This window comes from Thalassophryne amazonica, chromosome 1, assembly GCF_902500255.1.
Source record: "Thalassophryne amazonica chromosome 1, fThaAma1.1, whole genome shotgun sequence".
Lineage (NCBI taxonomy): Eukaryota > Metazoa > Chordata > Actinopteri > Batrachoidiformes > Batrachoididae > Thalassophryne > Thalassophryne amazonica.
In genome coordinates, this window is record NC_047103.1 from 52277464 (window position 1) to 52296732 (window position 19269).

General features: G+C 42.5%; 1 protein-coding gene across 5 annotated transcripts in view; it reads left to right on the forward strand.

Annotated features, from left to right (window-relative positions):
- Nucleotides 1-19269, forward strand: part of sulf1 (sulfatase 1) — a 96639-nt gene that overhangs the window by 48587 nt on the left and 28783 nt on the right. For 3 of the 5 annotated variants that reach the window (XM_034169860.1, XM_034169876.1, XM_034169884.1), the window contains exons 1-6: nt 1971-2145; nt 2806-3045; nt 6287-6438; nt 12437-12606; nt 17565-17715; nt 18560-18735. In XM_034169860.1, coding sequence (XP_034025751.1) covers nt 1971-2145; nt 2806-3045; nt 6287-6438; nt 12437-12606; nt 17565-17715; nt 18560-18735 — 1064 coding nt within the window. Of the gene's footprint in view, nt 1-1854; nt 2146-2805; nt 3046-6286; nt 6439-12436; nt 12607-17564; nt 17720-18559; nt 18736-19269 lie in introns of those variants that run through there. The other 2 variants (XM_034169868.1, XM_034169891.1) reach the window with 2 other exon arrangements.

Sequence of the window (19269 nt, forward strand, 5' to 3'; positions counted from 1 at the left end):
TTTTTGCAAATCTGTTTTGGTCTGACCACTCAAATTGGATTCTGAGTGTGCTTGGTTATGTCTGTAACGCCTCACATGGACATGTGCCCCACACTGACAAATTGTGCGTGTAGGTTCACTGGGCAGTGTCTGAGTTGTGACACTGCTCATTCTTTCTGCACCCTTAATGCCTTTTTCTTCCACACTCTGTGTTTTCCATTATCGTGTTTTAGATTGTAAATTAGGGTGCAATCACTTTTTCTATGTGTGCGCACTTGCACAGCTGTCACCTGACAGCAGTGCCCCTGAAAGTGTACCCCCTGTCAAATGTTATATAATATATAAACGTAGGAATGTAAATATACAAATGGATATAAACTCACCATCAGCTGTAATTATTTTTTGTAATACACATCCCGTCAGTCAGGACTACATGTGAGTTTTGCATTTGGAGAAAGTGAACACAATGACGTGGACAGCAATTGTGTGACGGTTTCCGTGTGTGACTGCATTACTATTGCAACCGATGGGAATAAGAGGCACATGAGGACATACAGATTGGATCTCGTCACTTGCTATGTATAATGTAGACGGTCAATTAGTGAGATCAGGTTTGAATCTGAGTTGAACTGGCCGTTTGAAAAAAAGCCTATGTGCTCACTTTGTTGTTCCCAGGTCATGTGGTCATGTGTTGCTTGACTTTTTTATGCTGTTTATTCTTGATTGTGATAGAACACAAAATGTAGCCTTTTTTGGACATATCGGCTCCGACTCCTGTTTATTTATTTTGGGTTTTTCTCTACCACTGACTGTATGTGTGCACATCATATATACAATGGGTTAATGAATTTTATCATTTGAGATGGAAACTAATTAAATTTCACTGAAACCTGTAAATCGGAACTCTTTTTTTTACACGATTATCTGATTAATTCTTCTAATGCTCAGTTTAAGACGGCTATGAATTTTATGCTGGTCATTGGCATTTCGCCACAGAGGATGTTGTATTTTTATGACTAAGCATTAAAGTAGAAGTGAGCAAACGGCTGCAAAGGGCTATGACGACTTGATGGTAATGTGTGATTGGTGATAGCGGCACTGCGGTTAATGTAGCGGAACTCCCTACCACTGCCACCACCACCCCTCCTTTCCCCTTGCAGGCCTTCTGTCACGCTTGAATCACCAGGGGGTGAATTGTGAGTGACGGATGGATGGAGTATTGTGATTGGTTCGCATTGGAGAGTGGTCGTGGGTGTTTGAGTGGCCATCCAATGTCGTGGTCAGAGCATAGCTGACTGCAGCAGCAGCTCTTCAGTAGAAAGGTCCTATGTGTGACTCCATAGAGAGTAAAACAAAAATACAAAAGGGGAGAAGTACAAGAACAGCATAAGACAAATCAAATGCAAAACCACTGTGGTTAATGGTGTTCTCTGAGGTGAGAGGTCTTAAATTTTTTTTATTTAAAGTTGCTTATACTGTAGAGTTTTCATTGGTTGGTGTGATCATCTTGTTTTCTCAGCTCTGGTCAGAAGACTTGAGGTTGAACGATCTTGTTTTCATAGAGACGATTGATGGAGCTTCTGCTACTGCACAACATATGTTTGAACTATTAGTTCTCTTTCATGAGCCATCATGGCTTCAAGCTCAGAAGAATCCTCTTGGCTTTTCAGTTTCAGGATAAAGTGTTTGAACATGATTTGCAACCAGATGTGTGCAGTTTCTTTAAGTAAATATGCTGCACCGTTGTAAAGGGAGTCTGGGTTCCTCATTGACTCTTTTTCTTAGACAGTAATGTCTTTCTCTGTTTTGCTCCTTTTAAAGTGGTGACTTTATTTCTGTTTTCTTCAGCTGTTTTGTCCTTATGTCTCCCTGTAGTCCACTACGGCTGTGAGAGCTGCACGAATTTGAGTGAGTGGCCTGGCAGGACCTATTATCCCTCTATTCATCTCTTCATTAATCCTCCCACATACCCGTCCCATCTCCTCAGCACCATGCTGATGCAGTGGCTGTCCTGGATGGCCCTGCTGTCTCTGGACTGGTCTCCAGGCTCGTTGACTTTCACCACCACAAGGGCTCAGAGCCTGAGGGGTCGCATCCAGAGAGACCGCAGGAACATCCGCCCCAACATCATCCTTGTGATGACAGACGACCAGGATGTTGAGCTGGGTAAGGTTGGCATCCTTTCTGGAATACCTTGAGTCCTTCACCCCCACCCCCTCCTTCTCAGTGGATCCCGATTATTGTTCCCTCCACCAAGGCGGTAATGTTTTTGATGCTGTTTGTCTGCCATTTAGCAGGATTAAGCTAAAACTATGTCAGTTTTCTTGAAAGGGTGAGTTACAGGCCAAGGAAGAATAACTTTTGGAGCAGACCTGATTAAGGGGCAGATCCAGGATTTTTTTTTTCCAACAATTTCTTTAATATTGTGAGATAGGGCATTTTTTTTTCAACATTTTCACAAAAATGATGAAAAATGTGTGATGTTTTGGCAGAGTTATGTGCTCTCAGAGCCTCATCTTTTCTTGTTTGTCTTTTTAAATACTTGCTTCACTGTTTATGTGTTCTTATTCCTCATATAAAATATTCAAGACACCATAAGTATGTGCAGAAGGGCCATCTGGCACCTTTTTAGTTTAACCTCAGGCACAATGAATTCTTATTTTGCCCCTTAGAGAATACATTAAAAAAGGGCAAGTAATGCACGACCTCACACAATGTTAATCCCCATGAAAATGATGGTCTGATGTACTGCTGACTGGTTTTTATTGAAGTAACAGTGTGTGGTGCATTTCAGTTAATTTAGAATATTTTTACTTTGCCTTCCAGGTTCTCTACAGGTAATGAATAAAACGCGCAAGATCATGGAAGATGGAGGAACCACTTTCACCAATGCCTTTGTTACTACACCCATGTGTTGCCCGTCACGGTCCTCAATGTTGACGGGCAAATACGTCCACAACCACAACACTTATACCAACAATGAGAACTGCTCCTCTCCTTCCTGGCAAGCCCAGCATGAGCCACGCTCCTTTGCCGTCTACCTCAACAACACCGGGTATAGGACAGGTTAGTGAAGAAGTGCGCACACATGCAGTTACATGCGCACATGCACTTAGCTGTATGCAACAATTAACATAAACTGCCCCATGTAGTAGTGTTGGGCAAAGTGTGCTTAACTGCAAAATCACGATGTCTACAATAACATTGTGATGCATAAGGAAATCGGCGGGGGGTGGGTGTACGTTGTACATACTTCATTTTACACTCTTTAAAATGTATACCAATAAATTAAATAATGAATTAGTATTTAGTTTTATTTACTAATACTAATTTATGAATTTACCGTAACCGGCAGAGTAACAGAGCACCTCAGCTGACTTTCTCAAGCAGCTCTCATCCGGCCATGTTTGGAGCGGCAGAGTCTTCCTCACCATTCAGGAAAAGTCTGTGCTCAGCAAGAACGCCAAGTTGCGGCAAGCCACCAGGCTGTTATGAGCCAAGCAGCATAGTGCCTTCCCACAAGACATTCGGCTGAAGCTCTGTTAGACTCCCTGCCTCATTTCAGCCTGCGCACGGGTCGCACCGGGCCTTCGCAGCTCAGTATAACTCCAGGTAGCGAACTCTTCTTGATATCAATCAATCAATCAATCAATTTTTTTATATAGCGCCAAATCACAACAAACAGTTGCCCCAAGGCGCTTTATATTGTAAGGCAAGGCCATACAATAATTATGTAAAACCCCAACGGTCAAAACGACCCCCTGTGAGCAAGCACTTGGCTACAGTGGGAAGGAAAAACTCCCTTTTAACAGGAAGAAACCTCCAGCAGAACCAGGCTCAGGGAGGGGCAGTCTTCTGCTGGGACTGGTTGGGGCTGAGGGAGAGAACCAGGAAAAAGACATGCTGTGGAGGGGAGCAGAGATCGATCACTAATGATTAAATGCAGAGTGGTGCATACAGAGCAAAAAGAGAAAGAAACAGTGCATCATGGGAACCCCCCAGCAGTCTACGTCTATAGCAGCATAACTAAGGGATGGTTCAGGGTCACCTGATCCAGCCCTAACTATAAGCTTTAGCAAAAAGGAAAGTTTTAAGCCTAATCTTAAAAGTAGAGAGGGTGTCTGTCTCCCTGATCTGAATTGGGAGCTGGTTCCACAGGAGAGGAGCCTGAAAGCTGAAGGCTCTGCCTCCCATTCTACTCTTACAAACCCTAGGAACTACAAGTAAGCCTGCAGTCTGAGAGCGAAGCGCTCTATTGGGGTGATATGGTACTACGAGGTCCCTAAGATAAGATGGGACCTGATTATTCAAAACCTTATAAGTAAGAAGAAGAATTTTAAATTCTATTCTAGAATTAACAGGAAGCCAATGAAGAGAGGCCAATATGGGTGAGATATGCTCTCTCCTTCTAGTCCCTGTCAGTACTCTAGCTGCAGCATTTTGAATTAACTGAAGGCTTTTTAGGGAACTTTTAGGACAACCTGATAATAATGAATTACAATAGTCCAGCCTAGAGGAAATAAATGCATGAATTAGTTTTTCAGCATCACTCTGAGACAAGACCTTTCTGATTTTAGAGATATTGCGTAAATGCAAAAAAGCAGTCCTACATATTTGTTTAATATGCGCTTTGAATGACATATCCTGATCAAAAATGACTCCAAGATTTCTCACAGTATTACTAGAGGTCAGGGTAATGCCATCCAGAGTAAGGATCTGGTTAGACACCATGTTTCTAAGATTTGTGGGGCCAAGTACAATAACTTCAGTTTTATCTGAGTTTAAAAGCAGGAAATTAGAGGTCATCCATGTCTTTATGTCTGTAAGACAATCCTGCAGTTTAGCTAATTGGTGTGTGTCCTCTGGCTTCATGGATAGATAAAGCTGGGTATCATCTGCGTAACAATGAAAATTTAAGCAATACCGTCTAATAATACTGCCTAAGGGAAGCATGTATAAAGTGAATAAAATTGGTCCTAGCACAGAACCTTGTGGAACTCCATAATTAACTTTAGTCTGTGAAGAAGATTCCCCATTTACATGAACAAATTGTAATCTATTAGACAAATATGATTCAAACCGCCGCAGCGCAGTGCCTTTAATACCTATGGCATGCTCTAATCTCTGTAATAAAATTTTATGGTCAACAGTATCAAAAGCAGCACTGAGGTCTAACAGAACAAGCACAGAGATGAGTCCACTGTCCGAGGCCATAAGAAGATCATTTGTAACCTTCACTAATGCTGTTTCTGTACTATGATGAATTCTAAAACCTGACTGAAACTCTTCAAATAGACCATTCCTCTGCAGATGATCAGTTAGCTGTTTTACAACTACCCTTTCAAGAATTTTTGAGAGAAAAGGAAGGTTGGAGATTGGCCTATAATTAGCTAAGATAGCTGGGTCAAGTGATGGCTTTTTAAGTAATGGTTTAATTACTGCCACCTTAAAAGCCTGTGGTACATAGCCAACTAACAAAGATAGATTGATCATATTTAAGATCATCTTGGATGAATTAATTTTTTTTGTGTGTGTCTGTGCGGTGTCAAATTTGGACACTGTGTTATGCACTGTCTTGGCCACCGAGCTGCTTTCTGCCACGCGGTGTCGCACCTCCCCCTGGGGAAAACCCTGGTGCTAAGAGTATAGCAGACAGTGGAATCGGTGTTTGTGTGGAGCAGGGTCGAGAGCGTGGCATCACGGTGGTGGCTTCACCATCGGCGATGGAAGATAAAATCATCCAACTGCTCAAACCCTACTATGTGGTCGCCTCATTCTCAAGCTTTTAAACGTGAAAACTGTGAGGTGTTGGTTGGTGAGAGGAACACAACCTCTCAACAGCCCATCAGTAACAACAATGTCCTGCTGGCCTGTCTCTATTTTCTGATAGAAAAATTCTCACAGTTAAAATTGTCCTCGCTTCCCTCCCTGCCTGCCTGGCTGTCTACTGTGAGAAGTGCAAACAGGGCCAACATGCCAAGTTGCTGTCATGTCTCATCAGACAGTATTTGTGAGAGTGACGGGCAGGCGCTGGAATGGGTGGTGTAGTCAGGTTATTCAGGCCGATGCACAGCCTGTGGTTTCCAAGCTGATGTGTTTGTCAGTAATTAGCCTTCTCTTGGGCAGACTAACATCTCTGACCTTATGCAATGAGAAAAATCCGATCCAACATGCATATACATATATGCGGATCAAATCATAGCAAAGCACTCAGACATGTGGGGACAGTAATGAGCAAGAAATAAAGGGAATGTTCTGGATTTTAATAGAAACCCTCGCTTGTCTTCCCTGTTTCTCTCTTCTACAGCATTCTTTGGCAAATACCTCAACGAGTATAATGGAAGTTACGTTCCGCCTGGGTGGCGTGAATGGGTTGGATTGATCAAAAATTCCCGCTTCTATAATTACACTGTCTGTCGGAACGGTTACAAGGAGAAACACGGAGCAGACTATGCCAAGGTATGTGTTCCCACCGTTCTTACAAAAAAGGGAGATTATTACCTTGATCACTCATTTGTTTTCCCTTCATGAGCCAATATAAAGACCTCGCCTGACAAATTGTAGGTTTCACTGCACTTATATCGGCAGTGAAGCACTTCACTTATCACTGTAATGTAATCCAGGTTGGCAGGAATTCTCAATCCAGAATTAAAGGGAACAAGATGATTTGACATGGCGCCTCTTCTTTTTTTGCAGCATCCTTTTATTATGACGTACCTTACCTCAACATTTAGACACTGTAAAATTGACACATCTTTATGGGAAGCCAAAGTTGTGTGTCATAAATACCACCCTGCTGTTGTTTTCTCTCTCTCTCGCTCTCATGTCTGTCTGTGTCTCCTGCATTTGTGTCATGTGGTTCGCTTCAGATCATTCCTGAAGAGTTTCATACTATAATAGCACATTAAATAAAGTGAGTGTGTGTTGGGTGGGGGGTTAGTGGTTCATTTTGCCACGGTCAGGCTGTAAAGAGGATCACTGTGGTAACTCTGTCTTGTTGTTAATGTGGCTGCAGATGGCATCGGTCATCAATCTTCCCCCAAAATGTATTTGCGAGAGCTGTCAGTTTGTTTTTCCAGCTTTGGGCCAACTTCTTCCCAGGTAGCGTACTCCTGGCGACGGGAGAAATTTGTGTGGCGGTTTTATAGTTTGGATACATGTCAAGAAGTTTGAAGATGACTTTCCCAAAAGATGGATGCACAAATGTTTGGCATTTAAGTACCAAATCACTTCAGTTGGCCTGCGGTCTACAGTAACCCACAAGCTAATGCCAAGATTCAGGCTCGGTCAGCAAACTGGAGTTTTCAGACCAAATGGAGACGTTTGCAATTGACTGTTAAAAACAGCAGGACAGCCACAACACCGCCTCTGTTTTAGACAGCTACAGGGTGAGGAGGTCAGCGTGTTCCTCAGAGTGCAGTTACGACACCAAATCATTGTGATTTGATGAGTCAGTTGCTGAGTGATTCATTCAATTAGGCCCCATCTGCTTTTCCATCTGTAAGAGGATGGGTTCACTGAGGTTAACAGCATTGTCAACCCTTCATACTACCTCTCCAATTAAAACCCTCTCCACACCTTCTCATTCCGTGAGAGCAGACCACATCATTATAAGAAAACAGGGTATTCTTGTTACAAAAAAACAAATCTGCATTGACAAATCAGTCATGATAATTTACTTTGCATGAGTACAACTTAAAATGTTAAAATTAACAGATACAACTATGACATGAGGTGAAGTCCCTGGAATCAATCAAAATGTAGCTGGTTGATAGCTCTGTTTAAACATTATAAATCGGTTGAGGTAAGCATGGTTCGCTGCTACCCCTGAGTCTTCAGACTCCCGTAAAAGTTGAAAGGTCTGCGTGAGACTGGTCATAGGAGCATTAACTTAGTGAGGTAAAAACAAGCACACCATGTGAAATGGTGGCAGACAGTAAAACAGATAATTATACCCATTTAAGCTTTATGTTCCGTTCACAATTTAATAATGTCACAGAAGTTCAAAGCAGGGAAGCTATGCTAACAACAGCTGGCTTCTTCTTCTGGTGTTCTTCTATGCTGCGCTTTCTGCTGCTGTATGTAGTGCTTCCCCCAGTGGTGAACAAAAGATGAGGAGAGCCAGCACCAGTGTACTGCAACACAGTTATAAAAACCCGAAGAAGATACCTGGTTTTTAATAAAATATGAATTTAAAGGTAAGCTTTGCCATTTTTGGCTTATTCTGTTTTATCATAGAAAATGTCTACATTAAAGGATATGTCTCACAGAAATCATAACAACCTACTAGATTTAGGCTTTTAGTGACCATCTAATGATACACCAGGATTATTTTGGTCACTTCCATGACTGATCTCAAAGTATATGGCATTCGCAAGAAACAGCTACGGAGACTGCGGAAAACAAAGTACTCGTGACTACTCCTTTTCAGAGTGTTTCCGACAGCATTTAAGTAGCTTTCAGGAAATGTCCCAGCACATTGTTGAATGGAATGTAGCTTCTAATATTAAAAATGGTGCCGCAGATTAATTGCAAAGTTTACATAGGTGTGATGTCGTGATGTCGTTATGATGACTTATTGTAAAGTGATAACTGTTAATTTTGATGCAGCCACAGTAAAAGCAGCAGCTGCCACACTCCACTGTGAGAAAGCATAGTGCGAGTGCACGTCCATCATGAACGCAGCCTGTTAATTTTTACCGCATGTGCGCAGATAGACTTACAATCATGAATACCAAGTGGCCTACGTGTATGTGTGCGTGTGTGTGTATAACTTCAGTGACAGAAAAACTTGGGAGAGCTGACCTTTGCTGTTTGGTATGCTTATGTATTTTGGGTCAAGGATGAACACCAGCAAAATGGAACATTGATTGGACTAATATTTTTGGAGAAACTACAGATATTAGCTAACAGTGAATAATAGACATTGATAATTACATTCTAGAGTCTCACACCATTCCAGCAGGGGGCAGTAAATAATCTATACGAGCTCTGTCCAAAAAGTAACAGACCTTTTTATTTTTTTCAAAAACTATATGGATTTGAATCACGTGTGATTGCATCAGCCAAGCTTGAACCTTCGTGCGCATGTGTGAGTTTTTCCATGCCTGTCGGTTGCATCATTCGCCTGTGGGCAGGCTTTGAGTGAGCACTGGTCCACCCCTCCCATCGGATTTCTTTTGTCTGAGAACTTGCTGAGAGACTGTCGCTTTGCTCCTGAAATTTTTTTCAGAAACTGTTAGAGACAGGATGTTGGAAACCATTCAGAAGATTCAGACGGCTTTCGATGGCTTTCAGTCGAGTGAGTATCCGAGAAATTGTGTAACAGCTGGACATGCCCCAACATGTCCTGTGAGACTTCCAAGACGGAGGTGTTTTTTTTGCTGCGCGTCCTGAGCTGCTTCGTGCCGATGCCCGAAATCCTCCGCACGTCTTTCATTACAAAATCTCCTGTAACAGTGGAATGTGCCGCAAAAGTGCTATGTCCAGCTCTGTTGCCATTTCTGTGATAGTCACATGATGTCCCGGATCAACACAGCATTCAGTTTAGAAATGATTTGGTCGATCCAGCCTGTCGAATGGCCGCTCGGCGCGCCGCGCGCCCTCCGCCACTGTGGGCCGTCTTTAAAAAGGTTTTAACAGTCCATAATCCGAGTGACGCCAACAGAATCTTCACCGATATCCAACTGAATCTATCGAATGGTTTCCAACTGCCTGTCTCTAACAGTTTCTGAAAAAATTTCATGAAGCAAAGCGGCAGTCTCTCAGCAAGTTCTCAGACAAAAGAAATCCAACGGGAGGGGTGGACCAGTGCTCACTCAAAGCCTGCCCACAGGCGAATGACGCAACCGACAGGCGTGGAAAAACTCACGCATGCGCACGAAGGTTCAAGCTTGGCTGATGTAATCACACGTGATCAAATCCATATAGTTTTTGAAAAAATAAAAAGGTACAATACTTTTTGGACAGACCTCATATATTAAAAGCCAAGGGGCCTCTGTGTACATCCATGCATGTGTGCATGTGTGTACCTTCAAATACAGACAAACTGGGAAGAGCTGACATTTGCCATTTGATATGCTCATGTATTTTGGGTCAAGAATGAACGTCACCACAATGGAATGTTGGTTGGACTAATATTTTTGGAGAAATTACAGATAATACGTAACAACAGTGAACAATGGATGTTGATAGTTACATTCTCTCACACACCATTCCAAATCATTATAGAAACTTTGCATAATTTATTACCATCAAATGTTGGCTGCCTATTTTATAAACGTTACCCAATCTAGAGCCCGTGGATCCCTGCGGGCAACGCGCTAGTATATTGTATTGTTTTATAGGGGGGAGATGCACACCCCTAATGAATACTTTTGGGAATTACATCATGTTTTTATGATTACACTTATGTTTGCTTGTTACTGCAAATCAGCTCCAAAGCATCACAAGAAATTACATTAAACTTTGTGTCATTTTGTAGCTGTTGGGCAATAATTCTCCCAAAGGCTTTCATTGCTGTCTGGCTTCCCAGAGACTTTAGCAGCAGTGGCTCAGATTATCTAAAGTTGACAACGCAGAGGAAGCGTGCATGGCAGTGCTTTGCCATGTGCACGCAATCACCAGCTTTCATGGGCATACGCCACCGCTAGGCCATTGAAGCTTGGCGGGTTATAAAAACTATTAATAGAGACAGGATGACTCCACCAAACCCACTTCTGACATTTCAGGGAAATCACCCTTTACCCTTTCATTCTGATCCTGGCACTCCCTTCCTTCCACATGTGAAATGCCAGGCGGCACCGCTGACATGCCAAAAGTGCAGGTAGAATGGCTGATTTGCTGATGGAAAACAGTTCAGGGTGGAACCCTTTCTACATAGAGAAGAATTTTAAAAGGTTAACACCAGTGAGATATTTCATGTGATGAGGGCAAACCAATGCCCTTCTGTTACACGACTTATCACTCACTCCACCTCGTTTCTGTGTTAACACCTGAGTGTCTGATTGAGTCAATGCTAAAAGAATCCATGCTGATGGAGGAAAGACGGAATAAAGTAAAGTGACTGATGGCACAGACAGAAGAGGGTGGGAGCAGTCACAGCAGCATACCATTTGAGAGCACTGGGCTCCTAACACCATCAAGTGGTGTCAGATTCAATAATGTAGGAATTCACTGATGAGGCAACAGTCCATGTATTGTATACACATGCACACATTTACAGACACACACAGGCAAGCTGCCAGCTGTTGACTTGACAGATTGGTACTGCAACATACTCAATGGCTTCAGTTCATATCCCTGCTGGCTCCATTTATTTTGAGGTAAGAAAAAAGTAAAAGCAATATGTCATGTGACTGGATGTGTTGCTGCAAAGGAGTTTTTACCCAGTTTCTCAACTTCCATGTTCATTTTTTCTAAATAAAATTTTAGCCCAGTTTTTTTTTTTTTTTTTACACCAGTGTCTTAAGGCAGGAAGCTCAGTGGATAAGGACCTGGCCTCATTGTAATGTAGACCTGGGTTCAAATCCCACTTATGCAACCTGTATTGTCCCAGCTGTACATGGGTACCCGCCTTGGCTGGGGAAGTCACTGGCATCCCGTCTAGGGAGAGTCACAAGCTCTCTTCTGCTTCACATTACGGGAATCTGGAGACTAGCACCTATGAGCCTTGTGGCCTATACATCAGAGGAACCTTTTGTACTGCTGGAATGACTTTTAAACAGTTACTTACAGAAACTAACCCTGGATTTAAATTGTCAGTACATGCTAATGTGAGTTACTCTATACTACCCAACTGTTAGTGTAGTACATACAAGAAAGCATACAAGCATTCGAATGCTCTACGCCGCCACCACCACGATCTTACCTGTCCTTTGAGCCAGATGTGAACAGATAGCCTTGAAAATTTCTACTTTGCAATGGCAAATATTTTTAAATGGTTCCTGATACTTAATAATGGTTCCTGATATTTGTATATTTGTACAGTGCTACAATGTCATGGAAGTTGCTTCCGTGGCATTCTTCTGAAGTTGCTGCTATGTTACTGCATATCCAATATCTTCTTTGAATTTTCCCCTGGTTACCAGGCTTCAGCAGTCTCATAGGGTAGTGTAGTGTCATCCAGTTACACACGATGGAGGTAGATCATCTAAGTACATTCACCTTCCACTAATTGCCTACTGAGTATTTGGATACCCATTAGATTAGTACATACTGCTTTTTGCCAACTATAGAGTATGCTAGTATGACTTTTCAGATGTAGCTTAAGATGAGGAGCATCACTTACATGGTGAGTGAATGCCAACATATGATATTTTGGCAATGTGTTTAGTTTCTCTGGACATGATCCAGTCTTTCCAGGTCCCAGGTGATTTGTTTCAGTGGTTTGATGGATGTGTGGCACCCTTGCATGCTCCCAAGTCTCACCTGACCTGTATTTCCTCATGTTTTCCAGGACTATTTCACTGATCTGATCACCAACGACAGCATCAACTTTTTTCGCATGTCCAAGAGGATGTATCCGCATCGTCCGGTAATGATGGTCATCAGTCACGCTGCCCCTCATGGCCCGGAGGACTCAGCGCCGCAGTATGCAGAGCTTTTCCCCAATGCTTCACAGCACATGTAAGATTGATTCAGGCACACATTATCTCGAAGAAAACCAAAACCCTGCATTCATTTTTTTTTTGTTTTTGGGCACACATCTCAAAAACATAAAAAGTGAATTTAATGTTGACAAGAACCTTGTTTCCTGAGAGCACCTTAAATGTTATGATCTTACAATCAGACTGAGATCATTTTAGTCTGTATTTGGAACCAATCCTCTTCACCCACCATCTCTTGATATTTGGAATTTTTCTTATGAACAACCCATTTGGACTTTTTCTCATTTGGTGTACTGTATCTAAACTCTTCGCAGCACTCAATCCTTTGTGATGACAGCTGGTTGAAAAGCCGCTATGGCCAATGGCATGGCATGCATGAAATCAAAATGATTTATCATCCAAGAATAGACAGGGCACATACCAGGCTGACGCTCAGGGATGGCTCTCTTTTTTTCTGAGTGTTACTCTTGTGCCAAGCTGACGTTAGCCTCCCACAGCTCTCATCGCCAAGTTGACACAGCACTGCAGTATTCTAGGTTGCTCCATGGTAACATGCACTGCTGCCTTTTGGTGGGCTACGTATCTGTGAATCTCCCACGGTGCACTGTCCCGCTGGGCAGTGATGGGGATGTATGGCCTTTGAGAGGAGGAAATATAGGCAGCTCTTTCTGGTCTCGTTCCTTCTCTTTATTTGTGATTCCCCTACGTTTGACTGTCTCCTCTGTTTCCACTGTCACTCTATCTCTCTATCTCTTTCTGTGTGTCTCTTTTTATCACAGTGTGTCTGTCCCTCTCTGTGTTGTTTCACTCTCTCTCTTTCCTGCTCTCCCCACCGCTCCCTCCTGTGTAAATTGCAAGGGACTTCCTGACCCTGTCCATATCAATCAGTGGTGTCTCCCTGCAGCTCCTAGGATGAGAGGAATGCATTGTGTGCTTTGGAACACCCTTTGTGATATTATTAATTTATTTTTAGCTCGGGTTTGTGGAAGATGGGGCGGAGCCAGGCTTGCAGGGTGACCAAAGGGTTGACCTGATGATATGTACGTGCAGTATGTGTAAAATGCAGTGTGGTGACTGTGGTAGGACCAAGCCTCAGCTTCCAGTGCTGAAAAATGAGACCAACACATAAGTGCCAAATCTTACAATTCCTTGATTGGTGGCTTGAGGCTGGCACCTAAAGTGTGTCAGTCTCCAAAATCTCCAATTTCACAGCAGAAATAATCATGTTTACAGCCTGGGGAAAAAAACAACACAGTTTTGGTCTCCATAGCTAGTTTCCAGGTTCCTGACAACTGTATGGGGGATGAATGTGTTTTAAACAGATTAGTTTAAGCTATTTTAAGCCATAAAATTATGAATAATTGGGGGAATTGCCCCTTTCATTGATTAGTTGTGTGCTGGCAAGCTGGATCCAGGGCCTTGATAGCAGATGCAGCTAGCAGGCATCCCTGCTATGGACTCAACTGTATTGGTTCTTTCTGAACATTTTATTACAAATATCTGAGATAATGTGGATTGTCCAGTTAGTTGTATTAACAGATGATGGAAGAAGTCTGTGCTACAGTATTTCCATTGTGTGAAATTTTACCATTGTTTAATTTGTATATTATCACTGTTAGCAATAATTCCCAGGTGTCAAGAGTTAATGACATTACCTCAACAGTTACTGAGGACCACACGCAATTCACGCATTAATCAAACACCAAAACCAAGAGTAGCCTGTTAGTTTGGATTTTTTTGCTAACTCAGAGATTGGGCTGGCAGCAGGGGGTGGCAGGGTTCATTCATCCCGCCCCGGTCATGCCAAACCTGCCCATGCTACACCTCTTCAGCCATTTATGAGCTGATTAGGAGTTAGACGAAGTCAGGAGCTGCCAAGATGGTGACATTTGTAGCTGTCCAATTTGAGCTTCAAGCGAGCTCTTCAGAAAACCTATGGTTGATGTCATGGTCATGGAGGATTTGTCCAGTGTATATGTACAGTCTATGGGTAGGACAGATGGCTTGCAAGGGAGTGTGTATGCTTTATTTTTTTTATCTTTATTATTATTTATTTTTTTTGCAATATGTTCCATACCACATGCGTAGGAAGCATTCACAGGCAGCTAGCAAATTAATTTTTGTTTGACATTTAGAAACAATGAATGAAATATAAACTATGAAGTCCCAACTTTTCTCTGTAAAGAAACATTAAAAAGCAGCTTTTTTGATCAGCCACATTCTCTCTTTGCTGATTTGTAATGCACAGCATGCTGGGGTGCAGTTGCACTGCAATAAAGTATGAGTTACCTTATAAATCAAATGAGCCTCTGTACTTTTGACAGGGACAATAGCAGGGGAGAGGTTGATGTTAAAGTCATTAACATTCCTTGCCAAAGGTGTTTTCACCTCATCTCTGAGATGTAAGCCAAACTCCTGACTCATTTTTAGCAGCGGGGATGTGCTGCAATTTTGTCAAAGGCATGACTTTCTAAATTGCAAGAATAATAACTCCGGGCATCATGGTGCCACTTAATCCACAAGATGAATGTCACTGTATTGAGTTGTGTGAGGTCAGGAGCAAATCTAAGTTGAACAGAGGGTCCCGGGATACTGTAATCCACAGTTAATGCCACAAAACACTGACCTATATGTGACAGTTGGCAGGTGTGACCTCTCCTATTGACTGGCTTCACTCCAGTGACCTCTGCATTCCTTGTTCCCTGGTGCCCAAGCTCCATACCTTGGTGGCCTGCTGCCCAAAGACAGGTCCCTTTATGGGGCTTATTAGACTGCCTGGCTAGGTAGGTGAAGAGTTCACCCTCTCACAAAGCAGGCCTGATGAGGAGAGGCCAGAAGGCAGCTCAGTCAATCAGAGCAAAGCAGCTCCCATAGGAGGTCTTCATTAATTATCAAAGTCTTGAGAATGTGCTGCTTGTTCAGGGGTGCAAACTGTTCTTCGTAACTCATAATTTGTGTAATGAGTAAACTCCTGAGCATAGAAATTCTTTCCCAATTGTCATCATGTTCCATTTAAAGTAATTGAATTCTCAGTAAGTACATGTACATTATTATCCTAGACTTGTGTACAATCATCTGTAGTTTTTCTGAAGAGCAGTTTAGAAGCTCAGATTCGGGGGGGGCTCCAAAATTCACTATCCTGGTAGTGCCTGACTCTGCCTAAAGGTGCCTTGACACTTGCACAAGTTTGATCCGCGCACTTGAATGCACTCTGCCATGCAGGAGAGTAAACTCGTTGCAAACCATTGTAAACTGTTGTAAACTGTGCGCGGCTTTGTGCAAGTGCACAAAGAAAATTTTGAAATGTTGAAAATCTCTGTAACGCATTAATTACGTGAACTTCATGTGAATATTGCGCAAACAATTAAAAAAACAGTGAGTGTGAGTGATTGCGTCAGCGAACCGCATCACAGCTGATCGATTATAACGAGATGTTAAATCTATCATAAACATACTTTTACAGATGCTCGTAAGGAATGAGCATGCAACTGTTTTACCAAACTATTACAATATATATATTCCAAATGCGTTCACCACCTCATGAAGCGCAGGAGAGAGAGAGGAAAAAAAGCGGCAGTTGGAACGGTCCTCAGTGATTCCGGAAGCGATTACAGGTGTTTTCAACAGCCAACTTGGAGAGAAAATAATTAATCTGCTACGAAATCATTATTTTATATACACAGCGTCCAGCACACAAAGTGTGGCATCCAGCTGGGAACACAGCGGGTGGCATTGTCACGACGAAATGCGCGGAAGTGCGCAGCCAAAATGCATGCAAGTGTCAAGGCACCTTAACTCCTGACCACAAAGACCGAACATGCTCCCAATTTCACAGTTATCACAACAAGCAAAGCTAAGACTAACAGGCTGACTTTGGTTCGTGTACTTGATTAGCACCTGTTTTTGTGGACTGGGTGGTGGTTTTCATAGCAGGTGGCTTGGGTTCAGATATTAATTCACCTATGATGGCATATTGGCTCAGTAGCTGTTGCACCATCAGTGGCGCTAATGTCTGTGAATACGTGATAACTGTACTAAGTGTAAATGTAAATTTTATTCAAGGAATACTTGGATACTGGAGCACCAATTTCTTTGATGGACCGTTCATACAATTAACCACACAGTAATTAAATAAAATAATTCAATAATCCCCTTGTACAGTTATCATGAAAGGAGAAACTACCTGTAGAGACAAGAACTGTTGTATTACAGGCTGTAAACATGTTTATTTCTGCTTTAAAGCTGGAAATTTTTACATGGGGTTCTATGGGGATAGACTCCCTTTTGGAAGCAGCCTCAAGTGGCCATTCACAGAACTGCAGGTTTTGTCATTTTCTTTTTGGGTTCATGTTCCAGCGCCTGTTTTGTTATTATATACATATAATTCATGATACCGATTCTGCTTCAAACTGCTGAAGTATTGCAGAATGAAAGTCAGCTTCTCCAGCCTTGTCTTCATTTTTAACGGCTAACAGGTGAATTCTTTTTCCCTCCCTTTTGCTGTTTATCCCCTCTTCTTCTTTTTCTTTTTTTTTTGTTGTTCAGACATTGGTGTAAACTTTACTTTGGGGCCTGTTATTTTCTTTAGCATGTGCCAAGCCTCAAATGACTTGTATGTGCCAGGAGCACAGCAGAGTCAGAAGACTGTCGTCTCTGTGTGGGGGGAGAGATGGCCAGGGAGAGGTGTGGAAAAACATTTAATGTGCTGGCTGCCGAGTACGAAGACATTTCCTTCAACAAACAGACATGCTATTGATGCATGTCAAGTGTAGTGGACAACTGCAGCACCTGTTACTGAGCAGTAGCTTGTTAAAAGTCGCAGACAGGTGATGTTTGGCATCTGAAATTGACCTTAATGGTTGTTACATTCTCGGATAGCTTACATTCAGACTTTTCTCATCTCCATGCAACTACATTTTTAGGAAATAGAGCCAGATTACTTGTGTACTCATCGCTTCTCCCTCATGTGTGATCTAGCACCCCCAGCTACAACTATGCCCCAAATATGGACAAACACTGGATCATGCAGTACACAGGCCCCATGAAGCCCATCCACATGGAGTTTACCAACTTTCTCCATCGGAAGAGGCTCCAGACACTCATGTCGGTGGATGACTCTGTACAGAAAGTGAGTTTTCTTAAGTTTGGAACAATTAGGTAATAGAACCCTTGAGCAAGAAGAGAGTAAGGGCTACAACAATTTGACATTTGACCCCCAGTGACCTTGACCTTCAATCAAGTACTTGAGCTGTAGCTGACCTAGCCAGGGCAATTACGGAATCCACCTATACGTGTGCCACATTTAGTCCAAATCAGATTGAGAATCAAATTCCTTGACCTTTGCCCAAATGAATTATTTCAGGATAGTTTTGTGGTCAGCCTTCATTGACATACCAAGTGTGGTATAAATTATTAAAAGGACTTGGGAGGAGTAGACCAACAAACAGATGGGCAGACATGACCTTGCCCTCGATGATTCATTCTTCTTCTTCTTTTTTTTTTTTTTTTTTTTTTTTTTTTTTGCAAATTTGACCTCACCCAGCCTGTTTCAGTACCCCCCGCCATATGAGTGTCAGGTTTGGTGCAAATTAGAAAACTTACATTTTGACCTTTGCCCCCAGTGACACTCCAGTGTAAATTTGACTTTGTGAAATTCCAGCACCCACCACCATATGTGTGCCAGGTCTGTTGCAAAGTGAAGTGGTGAACTAAAATTTTGACCTTAGACCTCAATGACACTAACCCCACTGACTGGCCTGAATCCTTTGAGTGTAGGTCTGGGGTTGACCATCATCAACATCGGTTTTGTGGGAATGGGACAGTGGATCTGGGAGGAGAAGTGGAACAGACAGACAGACAGACAGACAGACTTGTGATTTTAAGATCTAACCTTATAAGGTTTTTATACATGCTGTTGATTTGGTCATTTGGTAAACTTTCTTCTAATCATCTCACATTTGTTTTCCTCCCAGATTTTCAATATGCTAGAGGAAACGGGTGAGCTGGACAATACTTACATCATCTATACAGCAGACCATGGCTATCACATCGGTCAGTTTGGGTTGGTCAAGGGCAAGTCAATGCCTTATGACTTTGACATCCGTGTTCCTTTCTTCTTGAGAGGTCCTAATGTGGAGCCAGGGGCAGTGTAAGTACAAACAACCATGAACATAACTGGAGGAATTCCTTAAAAAATAAAAATATCCCCAAATATGCAGCAAAGACATTTTTGCTAAAGTGAACCTCTTGATATGTTGTATTTGTCAGTCAATCAATTCAATCAATTTTATTTATATAGCGCCAAATCACAACAAACAGTTGCCCCAAGGCGCTTTATATTGTAAGGCAAGGCCATACAATAATTACGTAAAAACCCCAACGGTCAAAACGACCCCCTGTGAGCAAGCACTTGGCGACAGTGGGAAGGAAAAACTCCCTTTTAACAGGAAGAAACCTCCAGCAGAACCAGGCTCAGGGAGGGGCAGTCTTCTGCTGGGACTGGTTGGGGCTGAGGGAGAGAACCAGGAAAAAGACACTAATCACTAATAATTAAATGCAGAGTGGTGCATACAGAGCAAAAAGAGAAAGAAACACTCAGTGCATCATGGGAACCCCCCAGCAGTCTAAGCCTATAGCAGCATAACTAAGGGATGGTTCAGGGTCACCTGATCCAGCCCTAACT